Source organism: Pongo abelii, chromosome 14, assembly GCF_028885655.2.
Source record: "Pongo abelii isolate AG06213 chromosome 14, NHGRI_mPonAbe1-v2.0_pri, whole genome shotgun sequence".
Classification (NCBI taxonomy): Eukaryota; Metazoa; Chordata; class Mammalia; order Primates; family Hominidae; genus Pongo; species Pongo abelii.
Genome location: NC_071999.2, coordinates 114,974,734 through 114,992,697, shown reverse-complemented (window position 1 = coordinate 114,992,697; position 17,964 = coordinate 114,974,734). Strand labels below are relative to the sequence as shown.

General features: G+C 37.7%; 1 protein-coding gene across 8 annotated transcripts in view; it reads right to left on the bottom strand.

Moving 5' to 3' along the window:
* MYO16 (myosin XVI) overlaps positions 1-17,964 on the bottom strand; it is a 717,368-nt gene that overhangs the window by 467,703 nt on the left and 231,701 nt on the right. For 7 of the 8 annotated variants that reach the window (XM_054529223.2, XM_054529222.2, XM_054529219.2 and 4 more), the window contains exon 4: positions 13,176-13,319. In XM_054529223.2, the coding sequence (XP_054385198.1) occupies positions 13,176-13,319 (144 nt within the window). Of the gene's footprint in view, positions 1-13,175; positions 13,320-17,964 lie in introns of those variants that run through there. The other variant, XM_063715039.1, reaches the window with a different exon arrangement.

Sequence of the window (17,964 nt, the reverse complement as noted above, 5' to 3'; positions counted from 1 at the left end):
CTGGGTGGAGTTCACCACAGCTCAAGGAGGCCTGCCTGCCTCTGTAGACTCCACCTCTGCAGCAGGACATAGCTGAACAAAAGGCAGCAGAAACCTCTTCAGATTTAAATGTCCCGTCTGACAGCTTTGAAGAGAGTAGTGGTTCTCCCAGCACGGAGTTTGAGATCTGAGAACGGACAGACTGCCTCCACAAGTGAGTCCCTGACCCCCGAGTAGCCTAACTGGGAGGCACCCCCCAGTAAGGGCAGACTGCCATCTCACAAGGCTGGGTACCCCTCTGAGATGAAGCTTCCAGAGGAACAATCAGGCAGCAACATTTGCTGTTCAGCAGTATTTGCTGTTCTGCAGCTTCCACTGCTGATACCCAGGCAAACAGGGTCTGGAGTGGAACTCCAGCAAACTCCAACAGACCTGCAACTGAGGGTCCTGACTGTTAGAAGGAAAACTAGCAAACAGAAAGGACATCTACACCAAAACCCCATCTGTACGTCACCATCATCAAAGACCAAAGGTAGATAAAACCACAAAGATGGGGAAAAAACAGAGCCAAAAAGCTGAAAATTCTAAAAATCAGAGCGACTCTCCCCCTCCAAAGGAACACAGCTCCTTGCCAGCAATGGAACAAAGCTGGACAGAGAATGACTTTGACGAGTTGAGAGAAGAGGGCTTCAGACGATCAAACTTCTCCAAGCTAAAGGAGGAAGTTTGAACCCATCACAAAGAAGCTAAAAACCTCGAAAAAAGATTAGACGAACAGCTAACTAGAATAACCGGTGTAGAGAAGTTGTTAAATGACCTGATGGAGCTGAAAACCATGGCATGAGAACTACGTGACACATGCACAAGCTTCAGTAACTGATTCGATCAAGTGGAAGAAAGGGTATCAGTGACTGAAGATCAAATCAATGAAGTGAGAAGAGAAGTTTAGAGAAAAAAGAATAAAAAGAAATGAACAAAGCCTCCAAGAAATATGGGACTATGTGAAAAGATCAAATCTATGTCTGATTGGTGTACCTGAAAGTGACGGGGAGAATGGAACCAAGTTGGAAAACACCCTGCAGGATATTATCCAGGAGAACTTCCCCAACCTAGCAAGGCAGGCCAACATTCAAATTCAAGAAATACAGAGAATGCCACAAAGATACTCCTCGAGAAGAGCAACGCCAACACACATAATTGGCAGACTCACCAAAGTTGAAATGAAGGAAAAATGTTAAGGGCAGCCAGAGAGAAAGGTCGGGTTACTCACAAAGGGAAGCCCATCAGACTAACAGCACATCTCTTGGCAGAAACTCTACAAGCCAAAAGAGAGTGGGGGCCAATATTCAACATTCTTAAAGAAAACAATTTTCAACCCAGAATTTCATATCCAGCCAAACTAAGCTTCATAAGTGAAGGAGAAATAAAATCCTTTACAGATAAGCAAATACTGAGAGATTTTGTCACCACCGGGCCTGCCCTAAAAGAGCTCCTGAAGGAAGCACTAGACATGGAAAGGAACAACTGGTACCAGCCACTGAAAAAACATGCCAAAATGTAAAGACCATCAAGGCTAGGAAGAAACTGCATCAACTAACGAGTAAAATAACCAGCTGACATCATAATGACAGGATCAAATTCACACATAACAATATTAACCTTAAATGTAAATGGGCTAAATTCTCCAATTAAAAGACACAGACTGGCAAATTGTATAGAGTCAAGACCCATCAGTGTGCTGTATACAGGAGACCCATCTCACGTGCAGAGACACACATAGGCTCAAAACAAAGGGATGGAGGAAGATCTACCAAGCAAATGGAAAACAAAAAAAGGCAGGGGTTGCAATCCTAGTCTCTGATAAAACAGACCTTAAACCAACAAAGATCAAAAGAGACAAAGAAGGCCATTACATAATGGTAAAGGGATCAATTCAACAAGAAGAGCTAACTATCCTAAATATATATGCACCCAATACAGGAGCACCCAGATTCATAAAGCAAGTCCTTAGAGACTTACAAAGAGACTTAGACTCCCACACAATAATAATGGGAGATTTTAATACCCCACTGTCAATATTACACAGATCAACGAGACAGAAAGTTAACAAGGATATCCAGGACTTGAACTCAGCTCTGTACCAAGTGGACCTAATAGACATCTACTGAACTCTCCACGCCAAATCAACACAGTATACATTCTTCTCAGCACCACATCATACTTATTCCAAAATTGACCACATAGTTGAAAGTAAAGCACTCCTCAGAACAGAAATGAAAAGAAACTGTCTCTCAGACCACAGTGCAGTCAAACTAGAACTCAGGATTGAGAAACTCACTCAAAACCACTCAGCTACATGGAAATTGAACAACCTGCTCCTGAATGACTACTGGGTACATAACAAAATGAAGGCAGAAATAAAGATGTTCTTTGAAACCAATGAGAACAAAGACAAAACACACCAGAATCTCTGGGACACATTTGAAGCAGTGTGTAGAGGGAAATTTATAGCACTAAATGCCCACAAGAGAAAGCAGGAAAGATCTAAATTTGACACCCTAACATCTCAATTAAAAGAACTAGAGAAGCAAGAGCAAACATATTCAAAAGCTAGCAGAAGGGAAGAAATAACTAAGATCAGAGCAGAACTGAAGGAGATAGAGACACAAAAACCCTTCAAAATGTCAATGAATCCAGGAGCTGGTTTTTTTTAAAAGATCAACAAAATTGATAGACCACTAGCAAGACTTATAAAGAAGAAGAGAGAAGAATCAAATAGATGCAATAAAAAATTATAAAGGGAATATCACAACCGATCCCACAGAAATACAAACTACCATCAGAGAATATTATAAACACCTCTACGCAAATAAACTAGAAAATCTAGAAGAAATGGATAAATTCCTGGACACATACACCTTCCCAAAACTAAACCAGGAAGAAGCTGAATCTCTGAATAGACCAATAACAGGCTCTGAAATTGAGGCAATAATTAATAGCTTACCAACCAAAAAAAGTCCAGGACTAGAAGGATTCACAGCTGAATTCTACCAGAGGTACAAGGAGGAGCTGGTACCATTCTGTCTGAAACTATTCCAATCAATAGAAAAAGAGGGAATCCTCCCTAGCTCATTTTATGAGGCCAACATCATCTTGGTACCAAAGCCTGGCAGGGACACAACAAAAAAAAAGAGAATTTGAGACCAATATCCTTGATGAACATTGATGCAAAAATCCTCAATAAAATACTGGCAAACCGAATCCAGCAGCACATCAAAAAGCTTATCCACCATGATCAAGTGGGCTTCATCCCTGGGATGCAAGGCTGGTTCAACATACACAAATCAATAAATGTAATACAGAATATAAACAGAACCAAAGACAAAAACCAGATGATTATCTCAATAGATGCAGAAAAGGCCTTTGAAAAAATTCAACAGCGCTTCATGCTAAAAACTCTCGATAAATTAGGTATTGATGGGTCATATCTCAAAATAATAAGAGCTATTTATGACAAACCCACAGCCAGTATCATACTGAATGGGCAAAAACTAGAAGCATTCCCTTCGAAAACTGGCACAAGACAGGGATGCCCTCTCTCACCACTCCTATTCAAAATAGCGTTGGAAGTTCTGGCCAGGGCAATCAGGCAGGAGAAAGAAATAAAGGGTATTCAATTAGGAAAAGAGGAAGTCAAATTGTCCCTGTTTGCAGATGACATGATTGTATATCTAGAAAACCCCATCATCTCAGTCCAAAATCTCCTTAAGCTGATAAACAACTTCAGCAAAGTCTCGGGATACAAAATCAATGTGCAAAAATCTCAAGCATTCTTATACACGAATAAGACGAACAGCCAAATCATGAGGGAATTCTCATTCACAATTGCTTCAAAGAGAATAAAATACCTAGGAATCCAAATTACAAGGGATGTGAAGGACCTCTTCAAGGAGAACTACAAACCACTGCTCAACGAAGTAAGAGGACACAAACAAATGGAAGAACATTCCATGCTCATGGATAGGAAGAATCAATATTGTGAAAATGGCCATACTGCCCAAGGTAATTTATAGATTCAATGCCATCCCCATCAAGCTACCAATGACTTTCTTCAGAGAATTGGGAAAAACTACTTTAAAGCTCATATGGAACCAAAAAACAGCCCACATTGCCAAGACAATCCTAAGCCAAAAGAACAAAGCTGGAGGCATCATGCTACCTGACTTCAAACTATACTACAAGGCTATAGTAACCAAAACAGCATGGTACTGGTACCAAAACAGAGATATAGATCAATGGAACAGAACAGAGCCCTCAGAAATAACACCACACATCTACAACCATCTGATCTTTGACAAACCTGAGAAAAACAAGAAATGGGGAAAGGATTCCCTATTTAATAAATGGTGCTGGGAAAACTGGCTAGCCATACATAGAAAGCTGAAACTGGATCCCTTCCTTACACCTTATACAAAAATTAATTCAAGATGGATTAAAGACTTACATGTTAGACCTAAAACCATAAAAACCCTAGAAGAAAACTTAGGCAATACCATTCAGGACATAGGCATGGGCAAGGACTTCATGTCTAAAACACCAAAAGCAATGGCAACAAAAGCCAAAATTGAATTAAACTAAAGAGTTTCTGCACAGCAAAAGAAACTACCATCAGAGTGAACAGGCAACCTACAGAATGGGAGAAAATTTTCACAACCTACTCATCTGACAAAGGGCTAATATCCAGGATCTACAAAGAACTCAAACAAATTTCCAAGAAAAAACAAACAACCCCATCAAAAAGTAGGTGAAGGATATGAACAGACACTTCTCAAAAGAAGACATTTATGCAGCTAACAGACACATGAACAAATGCTCATCATCACTGGCCATCAGAGAAATGCAAATCAATACCACCATGAGATACCATCTCACACCAATTAGAATGGCAATCATTAAAAAAAGTCAGGAAACAACAGGTGCTGGAGACGATGTGGAGAAATGGGAACACTTTTACACTGTTGGTGGGACTGTAAACTAGTTCAACCATTGTGGAAGACAGTGTGGCGATTTCTCAAGGATCTAGAACTAGAAATACCATTTGACCCAGCCATCCCATTACTGGGTATATTCCCACAAAGGACTATAAATCATGCTGCTATAAAGACACATGCACATGTATGTTTATTGCAGCATTATTCACAATAGCAAAGACTTGGAACCAACTTGGTCCATTGATGGAACCAATTGGTCCATCAATGATAGACTGGATTAAGAAAATGTGGCACATATACACCATGAAATACTATGCAGCCATAAAAAAGGATGAGTTCATGTCCTTTGTAGGGACATGTATGAAGCTGGAAATGATCATTCTGAGCACATTACCACAAGGACAGAAAACCAAACACCACATGTTCTCACTCATAGATGGGAATTGAACAATGAGAACACTTGGACACAGGAAGGGGAACATCACACACTGGGGCCTGTTGTGGGGTGGTGGTAGGGGGGAGGGATAGCATTAGGAGATATACCTAATGTAAATGACGAGTTAATGGGTGCAGCACACCAACATGTCACATGTATACATATGTAACAAACCTGCAGGTTGTGCGCATGTACCCTAGAACTTAAAGTATAATAAAAAATAAATTAAAAAAAAGAACTTATAAGATGCTTTCTCTCTCTGCACATCTTGGCTCTCAAGACTATTGTCCTGCTAGGGACACAAGAACACATTAATCCAAAATGTCACAGCTGAGTAGTGGCGTGGGGTTCTAGCTAATAACTACCTTTCTCCTACCATGTGTGCAGTTTGTAGCCAACTTCCTTCTCACTGGACTTTCTAGGAGGCTAGAAACTACATTTCCCAGGCTCCATTGCAGACAGAATTCCACATGTGACCTAGTGGTCACCAAGCTGACACACTGGAAAACGAAGTGAAGAGCAAGAGGCCCTGGCCACACCATGGGACATGATATCTTCCAGAAAGCTTGACTGCAGAAGCAATTGACTCTTCTCAGCAGCTGAGATGGAATTCTGAGTGCCCTGGTGCCATGCTGCCAAGCAGTGGGTGGTGACAACATTGATATTTTGCTAGAACAGTTCTGTGTATGCTTGGGCAATTTTCTTGGCTGTGTGGCAACCAAGTTCATTCCCTGGTTTCCCTGGAGATCCTGTAAGCAAACTAATGTGATTTTTAAATTCCCTTTCCAATTATTCTAACTAGTATGGATTTTGTTGCCTACTAGTAAAAACTCTGTCCAACATAGGTGGGGAGCCCATGGCATGAAGAGTTCCTGGAGATGAAAATATGTCGAAAATATGATTATCTTTAAACATGTTCTATAAGCAAGCCAAGGGAATTTACAAGCCTCTTGCTGAAATTGTGAGGAAGCAATATCAATTTTTTTAGAGAAGAAGGGATGGTAAATGGAAATTAATTGCAAACTTCCTGCTATTACAAATGTATGATGTATAATAGGCCAATGCTTTCATCTTTATTTAGTATGCTGCCTTTGTTTTATTGCATCAAAGATTTTTTCAAAATATATGTATAAGTGCTAAAAAAGGCAATATTATATATTAAATAAGGTGCCTGCAAACAGACACATAAAATTTGGTGATATACTGATCTGTTTATGAAAATATCGTGACCAGAGATTTGAAGGAACCTAACCTTGTATTTCCTCTAGGAGCGAAGCTCAGTATTTGCTAAGTATCTGTGTTCATAATGACTCTATAGAACAAACTACCTTAAATAAGAAGAATCTAGTCTGTTTTTTTTTTTTTTTTTTTTTTTTGAGACGGAGTCTCATTCTGTCGCCCAGGCTGGAGTGCAATGGCGTGATCTCGGCTCACTGCAGGCTCCGCCTCCCATGTTCATGCTATTCTCCTGCCTCAGCCTCCCGAGTAGCTGGGACTACAGGTGCCTGCCACCATGCCCAGCTAACTTTTTGTATTTTTGGTAGAGATGGGGTCTCACCATGTTAGCCAGGATGGTGGATGGTCTCGATCTCCTGACCTCGTGATCTGCCCACCTCGGCCTCCCAAAGTGCTGGGATTACACGTGTGATCCACCATGCCTGGCCCTCTACTGTGTGATATTTCTTAATATTCTTCCCCAATTTTAAATAATCAAGTTAAAAAGCTGTGTTTTAAAAATAAATGTATGATAATATTACAGTGAAAATCATGATATTATTAGCCCACTTAGGGACTCTTAGCTCTGAATGATTTATAAGCAATATAGCACCAGATCAGAGTGGTCAGGGGTCCAAGTTCTGATGCTGGCCTTTATGGGATCAAATCTTGTCCCTGTGACTAATAATATCTGGCCTTCAGCATGTAGATTTGCCTCATTTTTGAATCAGTAGCCTCAGCTACATAAAGCAGAAAACGCTGGCACTTTCATAATAGAATTCTGTGAGAATCAAGGGAGTTACTAATTGTAAAGCATGTGAAAAATGCCTGCTGCATAGGGAGGGCTGCATAAAAGTTAATTGTTAGTATCTGCTAGAGTTTTCATTCACAGTAGCTAAGCCTCCTCCAAAACAAAACACATTTGTGGCTCAATTCAAATAGCACTGTTCTAGTGCTGTTAAGTAGACAATGCCCCCTCTACACACACACTCACATGTCTCTCCTTAGCAACTCAGAATAAATCATCTCACACATCAATAAAATTATTTTTATAGATGACTTCCTGAAGAACTTGAAAAATGTGGCTTGAATATATCTTTCATTCGTTTTTAAACCCAATCTTCTGCCATTCACTCTATTCTAACTTTCTCTATCTCAGCAAATAAAAATTACAATGTCAACTTTTCAGGTTTCAGGCCAAAAAAGTGGAAGTCATCTGTGACTCCTTTCTCTCCACCCTAAATCCAATCACACAAATTACAGACAACTCTGCCTTCAAAATCCTGTATATCCAGATGTCAACCACTTCTTGCCACCTCCACCACTTCTAGTCTGGACAATGGATACCTAAATGTTCCCTGTTCTTCTCAGTTGTAGAATTTCAACAGAGCAGCAAATGTGATCCTCTGAAACTTAAGCCATCACGTCACTTCTTTCCTCACTTCCTTCTCCCCAAGGCTTCCCTAATCACCTAGTTGAAAGTAGATTCTCAAGTCCTTGCAAAGGCTTGACCTCACCCTGCCATTCTGAGTACATCTATCCCCTGGCCCCTGTCACTTCACTGCAGCTGTGCTGGTCTCCTTGCTGTCCCTCCAATACATAGACCCTGCCACATAGCTTTCTATGTACCGTCCCTTCCGGCCGGCACACTTGCACCAACGTGTCCACGTAGTTCCCGGCTCACATGTCACCTTTTTCATGAAGCCATCCTTAATACTCTGTTTCTTTCTTCCTGGCCTTTCCAAAACCTCTTACTAGTTGAAATACTATAAATTTTAGTCATTTGTGTGTTTTATCTGCTTTTCCTTAACAGAATGTAAGCTCTAAACGGCAGGGCTTTTTCTGCTTGTGCTCACTGCTGACTCCCTTGAGTACACACAGACAGCTACCACAGATTTAATAAATGAATCAATGCAGCACAGTCTTTCTGGACCATCATCAAGCTCTGGAAAATGGAAAGAAGATGGAGCATGCACCCTTCCATATTGGACAATAGCGTTTCATCTGGCAAGTAAAATACATTTATCTTTTGAGGTTATTGGCAGGGATGTATTTTTACAGTAATTAGAATTTTTATGACAACATATTTTATCAACATTTATTTAGAGTAAATTGCTTCTGTGGATGGATACTTAGGTCGGCTGTAACACGGTATAAATACAGCTACTCAGATTTGCTTAATCCATTCATCAAATTTCCCAGGGGTTCATTTGATTAATTGCATTGTTTGTTTTCACCATTACTGTAGAGTATAAAATGTCTTCTTATTCACTGTGCAGCATCTCAAACATAGTAGTCATTCAATAAATATTTAGTAAATGAATGAATGAATAAACAAATTGTTATTTCCCTTAGGGCAGGCCTTATGTTCACACATAATTGGTGATAATTTATATTTATTAAGTGAATGAAGATGATGATTAGTTAGTAGAAGTCATTGAATGAGAGCAACTAACAGATATATTACTTTGTATATTAGGCTGGATTATTCTACATTGTGAGAAACAGGGCATTGCTGAGCCATGAAAATATTGCTAATAATTTGAAAATTATAGATTTAACTCTATGATCATCCATGAAACACAACTAGATTTTTTCCCCCTCCATTCTGTTTGGTAAGGAAAAGCAAACTCATCAGATATTGAGAAAATTTGTGTGCTAAAGCAAGCACTTGTAATACAAGTGTAGAACACGTGAGATAAAGAAGTCTAGAATATGTAAAAGGATGGATGTGGTTACACGACAGCTTTTATTACATATGAGTTAATATTGTCAATATTTTTCAGGCTGAATTCCAAAAACTGGACTGCTTTCTTTCGTTCATTTGTTGATTCATATATTTAGCTTGAGAGATGATATTCAAGCATACACTAAGCGTCTATCAAGTGCTAGGCACTGTTTTAACAAACAGCAATGCATGCATGTGCTAACTACTTCTGTGACTTGCTAGGAGCTAATTATTTATTAAATGCCTAACCTGAAGCTGGTGTTAGTTAGATAAAGAATTACTGAACATACATCAAATTGCTCCAGGCAGAAGAGATGTTTATTTTAAAGGCAACTGGCCATTAATGTGATTGAGTTGTTGCCATGGGAACAAATAGGAGTTACAGAAACTGTATCTCATAAGAACAAAAAGAAAAAGAAGTCATTATTTAAACAAGTATAATATTCATAATGGGATGAAATATCAAGGAACACAGATAATGTACTGGTAATCTTAACAGTAAATGCAGGCATGTATCAAAGAATAGGAAGATAAAATAAAAGTACAGAGAAGGAGTGTCTAGAACTCTCCACATCCTAATGAACTTAGTGCTGAGTCTGACAATGACATGAGGGTATTCCTAGTTAGGACAATAATATAACACTTCTCCAAATTGTTACCCTGTTTCTAAACATTCATTTACGAAACCAGGATTGGTGCCATTTTTTAATCAAATTTCCTTTGGAAGATGCTGCTTAGCCTCAACATGAAGAAGGCTAATGTCTATTACCTCAGTTACACAAGGAGTCACAGGAAAGGTCTGAGTAACTTGCCAGTATATCTAATTTATTTTTATAATTATGTTGTTACCCCATATACCAGTCCTGATGGCCTGCCCCAATCCCAGCTCTGGTTATAAACATGCCTCCTTCTTGTGCTCAGGGTGGTCTAAGTGTTTTGCTACCTCTAGACTATAAATGCTAGTTCTGACAATTATGCTGTATTAGCCTGTTCTCACGCTGCTATGAAGAAATACCCAAGACTGGGTAATTTATAAAGAAAAGAGGTTTAACTGACTCACAGTTCTGCATGGCTGGGGAGGCCTCAGGAAACTTACAATCATGGTGGAAGGCACCTCTTCATAGGGCAGCAGGAGAAATAATGAGAGCCCAGTGAAGGAGAAAGCCCCTTATGAAATCATAGGATCTCATGAGAACTTACTGTCACGAGAATAGCATGGGGGAAACCACGCCCGTGAGTCAGTTACCTCTTATGACATGTAGGGATTATGGGAACTCCAAGATGAGATTGGAGTGGGGACATAGCCGAACCTTATCATATGCTATCTGTGATACCAGTCTCCTAGATGCTGAAGGGGAGTCATTTCATGTAGTTATAGATACTGCACCTGAGTCACTACACTGTTATTTTATGAGCTATTTTGCTTGAAATGTAACTCAGATCTAACTCTTCTTTTCTTTGTCATAATTTGGTTCATCAATTCAGGGCCGTTCCTGCAATATTTAATTGTGAGTATCATGTGAGATACCAAGATCTAGACTCAGTAGAGACTATAGAAAGAAGGCAGGTCCTCTTGCTCTTTCCCATCAGAAATAAGAAACTGCTACATTCAGAATGGAGGAAGGGAATCCTGGCTGGCAGTGAAACTGAGATCTCACAAACCTTTCTGAACTCAAGAAACTGAAGCCTGTGTCCAGACATTTGCATTGAGGAAATGGAAGAAGGATTTTAAAATTTTAAGCACAACCATATGAATATTCATTTGTGAGAATAAGTATGGCCATTTTGCACGCAGGAAGAAAGAGCTTCTTTTGGTACTGCTTAATGTAATTAATAATAATTAGTCAGAGAAAAGAAATAAGGATGGGCTTTGAAAAAAATTAAAACTAGTATTCAGAAAAAAAGAAATCAGAACATAGAAAAACTGCAAAAGCCATGAATCAAGCCTTTCTATCTCATTCTTTTATAATTAAAGCAGCTAGCTGAACTATCAAAAAATGTATCAAACAACTACAATGAACGTAGTTCCTCCTTAAATGACCCAGCTGAGTGCTCTGTGAGTTGTCAGCATGCTAAAGATGTCTAAAGTTGATCAGGTCACAGCATTACTCGAAAGGTGATTTGGTTCCTTTCTGTAATATATTTTATGGTTTTTTTCAATTCTGGAGAAATTCTATGGCCTTAAAGGTGAGCTGGCAATTTAGTGCCTCTTAGGCTCTGCATCTACAAAACAAAAATCTTGTTTTATAAATGAGTCAGGTAGCTTTTCATGCCTTTTTATGTACAGTACTAGCCCTCTAAAAATTTATATTTCAAGCTAAATAATCTTTATTTCCTTTGTCTTTCCTTAATATACCCTCCATCTTCCAGAATTTGAAAGAAATACATTTTTTAGTGACATATATTTCTACTGTAAAAAAAAAGAAAGTGTACATATTCTTGAAGGACAAATCAGAGAAAACTAGACAAAATTAAACCTCATACAAGATTAAGACAGTCTCAATGTACAGCCTTTAATCCAAAAATATTTTTGTTCATCATTTTAAAAAGGGCAGAAGAGGGGCAGTATGGTATATTTAGAATGTTTTCCAGAAAAAAGCTATGCTCCCTAGTACTGTAAATGTGACCTTATTGGGGAATAAGGTCTTTGGAGATGTAATCAAGTTAAATGAGGCCACCTGCCTCAGGGTGGGCCCTAAATCCTATGACTGATGTCTTTTGAAAGGAAAGAATGAGAGATTTGGACACACTGATACAGAAGAAAGTCATGTGCTGATGGAGGCAGAGACTGGAGTGATGCCGCTATAATCTAAGGAACATCAGGGACTGCAGGGGTCACCATAACTAGGAAGCACCAAGGAAAGTTTCATCACTAGGGGCTACAGGGGGAGCATGGCCCTGTCCACACCTTGACTTCAGACTTCTAACCTCCGCAACTGTGCTTGTGTTCAGCCACCAACTATGCGGTAATTGGTATGGCAGGCATGGGAAACTAATATTGGTAGCATGGCTCAGTGACAAAAAATGGACTTCTGACAATGAACTTGAGTTCTTAACTACAGTTTGCCTTTGGCTTACGGCAAGTTGTTTAATATATTTGCGCATCAGTTTGCTTTTGTGTAAATTCTTGAGAGCTTACATAAAAAAATGTGAAAATCCAGGTGCATAATAGCAAGGCATTAAGAAGTTAATTTTTTAAATAAATAAAATAAAAGCAAATCATTGTTGCTCATATATTCCAGTGTGTTTTCTAAAAATTGTAAATAGTTTCTTGAAATACTTTCTAGAGATCACTATTCCAAAATAAAGTATGTGTGAGGATCGATGTCTGGATGTAAGATTAACTGAAAATAACAACCAAAACAACAAACTCCAATGCTTTTTATATTTAAAGTTCTCGTTTTCATGTAAACAAACATTGTAGACACTTCTTTACTAGATGTAAACAAGAAAAAAAAAGATTCAATATAAACCATATCTCCTTATAATGTTATGCCTCTTTGGCTAAAAATTTAAAAATGAGAATGAATTGAAAAGCAAAATTATCAAACCATTTTAGTTGAAACTGACTTGTATCAAGGCATATAATTCCCAAGGAAAGGCAAGAGAAGTTGCATTTGGCATAGTATCTGCACAATTTGTTTTGTAAACTATGTGACCCACAACCTTAGTCTCTAATTATCTTGTGTTCTAGGGAGATACATGATAACATATGCAGATTTTTTCTCAACCAAAATATTACATATTGTAAAATATCATTAGTTAAATATATAGCCTTTTACATGCCATCAAATCTTCAAATGGTAAACTGAATTGCTTTACTTACTAATACAAGAAGCAGGACAATATCAGGGTTATCGCATGCACAGGCAATGTGCATGGGCGTCCAGAAGTCTTCATCCTGGTGGTTGACATTGACTCCTCTGTCAATCAGAATTTCTGCAATGAAGGCATTATCATACCGAGCACACTAAAAGAAAAAATACAAGGAAATATCAAATTATTACAAACTGTGATATGGCTTATTCCAAATGTCCACAGACTTAAAAAAAAAACTTCAATGCCAATTTTGGGAGTAGAGAGGTGAGGCTAACCTGGGAAAAGATGTATTTCCCCAACTAACCAACAAGGAAAAGAACATATGCAAGACTTCTGGGGAACTGGGTCAAGGAACAGCAGACAGAAAGAAGAAAATCAGGGTAGATAGTACAAAGGTCAAAAAAAGTACTTCACTTACTAGTTTTTATTTCATTTGTAGATAGGATTATTAAAAAAAAACTTGAACCATTTACAATAATTATCTTTCTAAAAATACAGAGTTGATCATAGTACCCTTCTACTCTAAAACATGCATAATTTGTCACTGTCAAAAGAATAAAGTATAACTATTTAATTGCATCCAAGATAGACAAGGCCCTTCAGAATCCCTCTAACTGAATTCCTCAACATTCCCATCTGTAACCTTCACCCTAGTCACGTTTCACAGCATGTCATATTGTAAGAGTTAACAGCTGAAATTTAAGAGTCTCCTAAAATGAATTTTAATGATTTTATAATGTTGCATTTTATATATGTTCAATAATTTACTAAAACAAACCATCCAGCAACTTAATTTTATTTACTATTTATAGTTCAAACTCAGGTAAATATTGTATATATAAGTCAGGGCTGGCATCACGGGTGTACAATCTATGCAACTGCGCTTAAATGAGTCCTGTATCTTGATGTTCTGCCTTTAACATTGTGAATTTTTAATTTTTGAAAAGTCCCACATATTTATTTGCATTGGCCGTTTCAAACCATCCAGTCCTTTTATGAGTATTTTTTTTTCTTTTTCTTTTTTTTTTTTTGAGACAGAGTCTCGCTTTGTCACCAGGCTGGAGTGCAGTGGCGCGATCTCGGCTCACTGCAACCTTCACTTCCCAGGTTCAAGTAATTCTCCTTCCTCAGCCTCCTGAGTAGCTGGGACTACAGGTGCATGCCACCACACCCAGCTAATTTTTGTATTTTTAGTAGAGATGGGGTTTCACCATGTTGGCCAGGATGGTCTCAGTCTCTTGACGTCATTATCCGCCCGCCTCAGCCTCCCAAAGTGCTGGGATTACAAGCGAGAGCCACCGCACCTGGCCTTACGAGTATTTTTCATATTTACATCTAAGTTACATTAATGCTAAATGCATATTAGTACAATTAGTTTTTAAAAACCTATTATTAAATAGGTCAGCAAAATATCTGGGTTATGAGATGCATACTTTTTCTGTGATGCGTATGCATAGAACAGATTTCTCTCCCTAAAGGAATGCCAATCAATATCCCACTGGAAGCACTGTCATACAAATTTACCCACCAATTTACCGGATAGTACCATTAAAAACAAATCATTGTAGAATTTCTGCTTCTCTGTAACAGAGACCAGATGTACCTTCCTGCTTGAATCAACTAAAAAAGAAAAACATAATATATGACCTCTGAATGATGGGCAGCAAACAAGATAAGCCCTACTATTGTTCCAGCCTCCTACCTTGAGAGAGTTCCCAAGCTACAGCACAGGGAGAAGAACCTGGCTTGACCAGGGCTGGCTCTTGAAATGTCTTGAGAGACCAGGGTGGCTAAATTTCACAGAGAAGAGTAGCAGAGAGGACAAAGCTGCACAGAGAAAAACTTTAAAGTTCTAAAGAATGCCTCCCTCAAGTGCTCAGCTGAATAATGATCAGCACACGCACTCTAGGAAACTGCCCAAGGTCAGGCAAAGAACTGCCTGAAAAGAAAGAGGACTCAGGGCTCATAAATTGCAAGAAACCGTGCCTGTTCCTGCCAGCCAGACTGAAAACCGCGTAACTGACAGGGCACTGGGTAGAGTACTAGATGTGTTTTGCTTCAGTGGAGGGAAATATGAGTCCTAAACTAAATGCTGTTCTGTTTCCAAATAAAAAATTTCAAATTCAGGACATGAAAAGATGAAACTGTTTCCAAATAACTTAGTAGCCCCCAAAGAGTTCAAGATTATTTACAAAATATTGAATACCCAACAAGGCAAAATTTATTGTGTCTAGAATCCAACAAAAAATTGCCAAGTATACAAAAAAGCAGGAAAATAGGATCCACAATGAACAGAAAAATTGATAATGGAAACAAACCAAGAAGAGATGCACCTGTTAGAATGAGCAAATTGGGTGTTAAAACCATATTTATAACTATATTCCCTATGTTCAAAAAGTGAGGGGATCTATTGAAGATGTTAAGTACATACATGAAAGATATTAAAAAGACTCAAATTTAACTTTCAGAGATGAGACCTTTAATGACTTAGATGGGATCAACAGCAGACTAGATATTTCAGAAGAAAAGATGAATGAACTTCAAAGCAGCAACATAAATTAAACAAAATATGACAAGGAAAGAAAAATGATTTTTTGAAAATGGCAGAGCATCAGTGATCTGTGAGAGATCTTTTTAAAAGAGTATATCAGAATGAAGAGCACTGAGAATTGTGACTATGTGAGTTATATATATTTTCTCATTGAGTATATTTAAAATATAATTGTTTAAAAATCACAAGAGAGTATAAGCCTTATAATATATACAGATTAAAATATATCCCAGCAATAAAACAAAGGCAGGAAGGGGAGAAATGAAAACATAATATTGTAAGGAATGTTTTTATGCTACATGTGAATGGATAGGATGCCACTTGAAAGGAGAGAGGGTTAAGTCAAAGATGTATCCTAAAAATACTAAAGCAACCACCAAAATAACATGCACAGTGCATAATACCACTAAAGAGATAAAATTGAATCATGAAAAATACTCAAACCTAAAGAAGGCAGAAAAAGAGGAAAGAAAAACAAATGACACAAGTACTAAAAAAAAAGGAAGATGGTAGATTTCAACCTAAACATATAAGTAACCATATAAATAAGTGCAAATATTCTAAATGACACAGTTAAAAGGCCGGGAGTATTAGACTGGATAACAAAGCAACAGCTAATAATTGTCTCTAAGAAACCCTCCAACCTTTCCATTGAAACCAAGAAGATGACAAGCATGTTCACTTTTACCACTTCCCTTCAACATTCCACTGGTCAGTTCTAGCCATGGCAAAAAGGAATGAATAAACAACCAAATTCATCTAGATTGAAAAGAAAAAATTAAAGCTGCCATTATTCACATATGACATGATCATCTATGTAGAAAATATAATGGAATATACAAAGTTATTAGAACCAATAATTAAGACAGCAAAGTTGAAAGATACAAGATCACTATACAAAAAACAAAGATATTCCTATATGCTAGCGGTAAGCCTTTGAAAAATAATTTTTAAATTAAAATAGCATTAAGAATATTGAAATACTTAGGGATAAATATGACAAAATATCAGTAAGACCTGCACACCAAAATCAATAAAACGTTAGTGAGATATTTTTTTTAAACCTAAATAAATGGAAATTTAGTGTGTTCTTGGGTCAGAAGATGCAATATTGTTAAGAAACCAGTCCTTCCCAAATTGATCTGTAGATTCAATCCAAATGTGTCATAATTCCAGAAGGGATTTTTTTTATAGATACTGAAAAGCTGAATCTAAAATTCATAAGTTAATGCAAAGGACCTAAAATTGCCCAAAAACTTTAGGGTGGTGGAACCCAAAGTTCATGGACTAAAGCTAACTAATTTCAAGACTCATTATGAAGTTATAGCAATCAAAGCAGTGTGGTGTTGGCATAAAATCAAATTAATCAATGAAACACAATATAGAATTTAGAAATAGATCAATTCATGTATAGACATGTAATTTTCAAGGAAGTGGCAAGGGCAATTCAGTGAAGAAAGAATGTTCTTTCAGTCAATTATACTGAAACAATTGGGTACACACATGTATAAAAATCCTTTTGACCTATATTTTGCCCTATATACAAATATTACTCCTAATGTAAAATTGCAAAAAATGTAAAATCAAAAGCTACAAAAGTTCTAAAAAGAACATAACAGAAAATCTTAGTGATGATACTAAAAATGCAGCCTATCAGGGGAAATATTAGCAAATTGAATTTAATTAAAACAAAAATCTTCTATTCTTCAGAAGATACTTCTCAGTGAATAAAAAGACAAGCCATAACCTAAGACAAAATATTCACAAAACACCCATCTGTTAAAAGACATTTATCAAGAATGTACAAAGAACTCTCAAAATTCAGTATTCAAAAAGAAACAAACAGCTTCAAAGATTAGGCAAAATATTTACTCTCTCACTTCACCAAACAAATGGGTGATCAAATTATGATTCACAAGCATGATACACTAACTGAATACTCATACCATCCCCTATTATCAGATCGTCTCAAGAGTGTACAACAACCACAGTGAAAAAGGACAGTGTGAGGTCCCTGAAGAGCATGGAGGAATGCATTAGCAGACATCATTATTAGGATTCAAGTAAGCAATAGGTGCAATGACAAATGTGAATTCTTACAGAATAATTTTGGTTTTGAACTAAGGTCTTTCTGTATCTGATGTTCTGGGTGATGCATAGCAATAAAAAAATGGTCACTAGACTCAGTGCCCTGACCATATGAACTGAGGCCCCATCCCCTGGAGCTTCAGGTTTGGGTACAAGG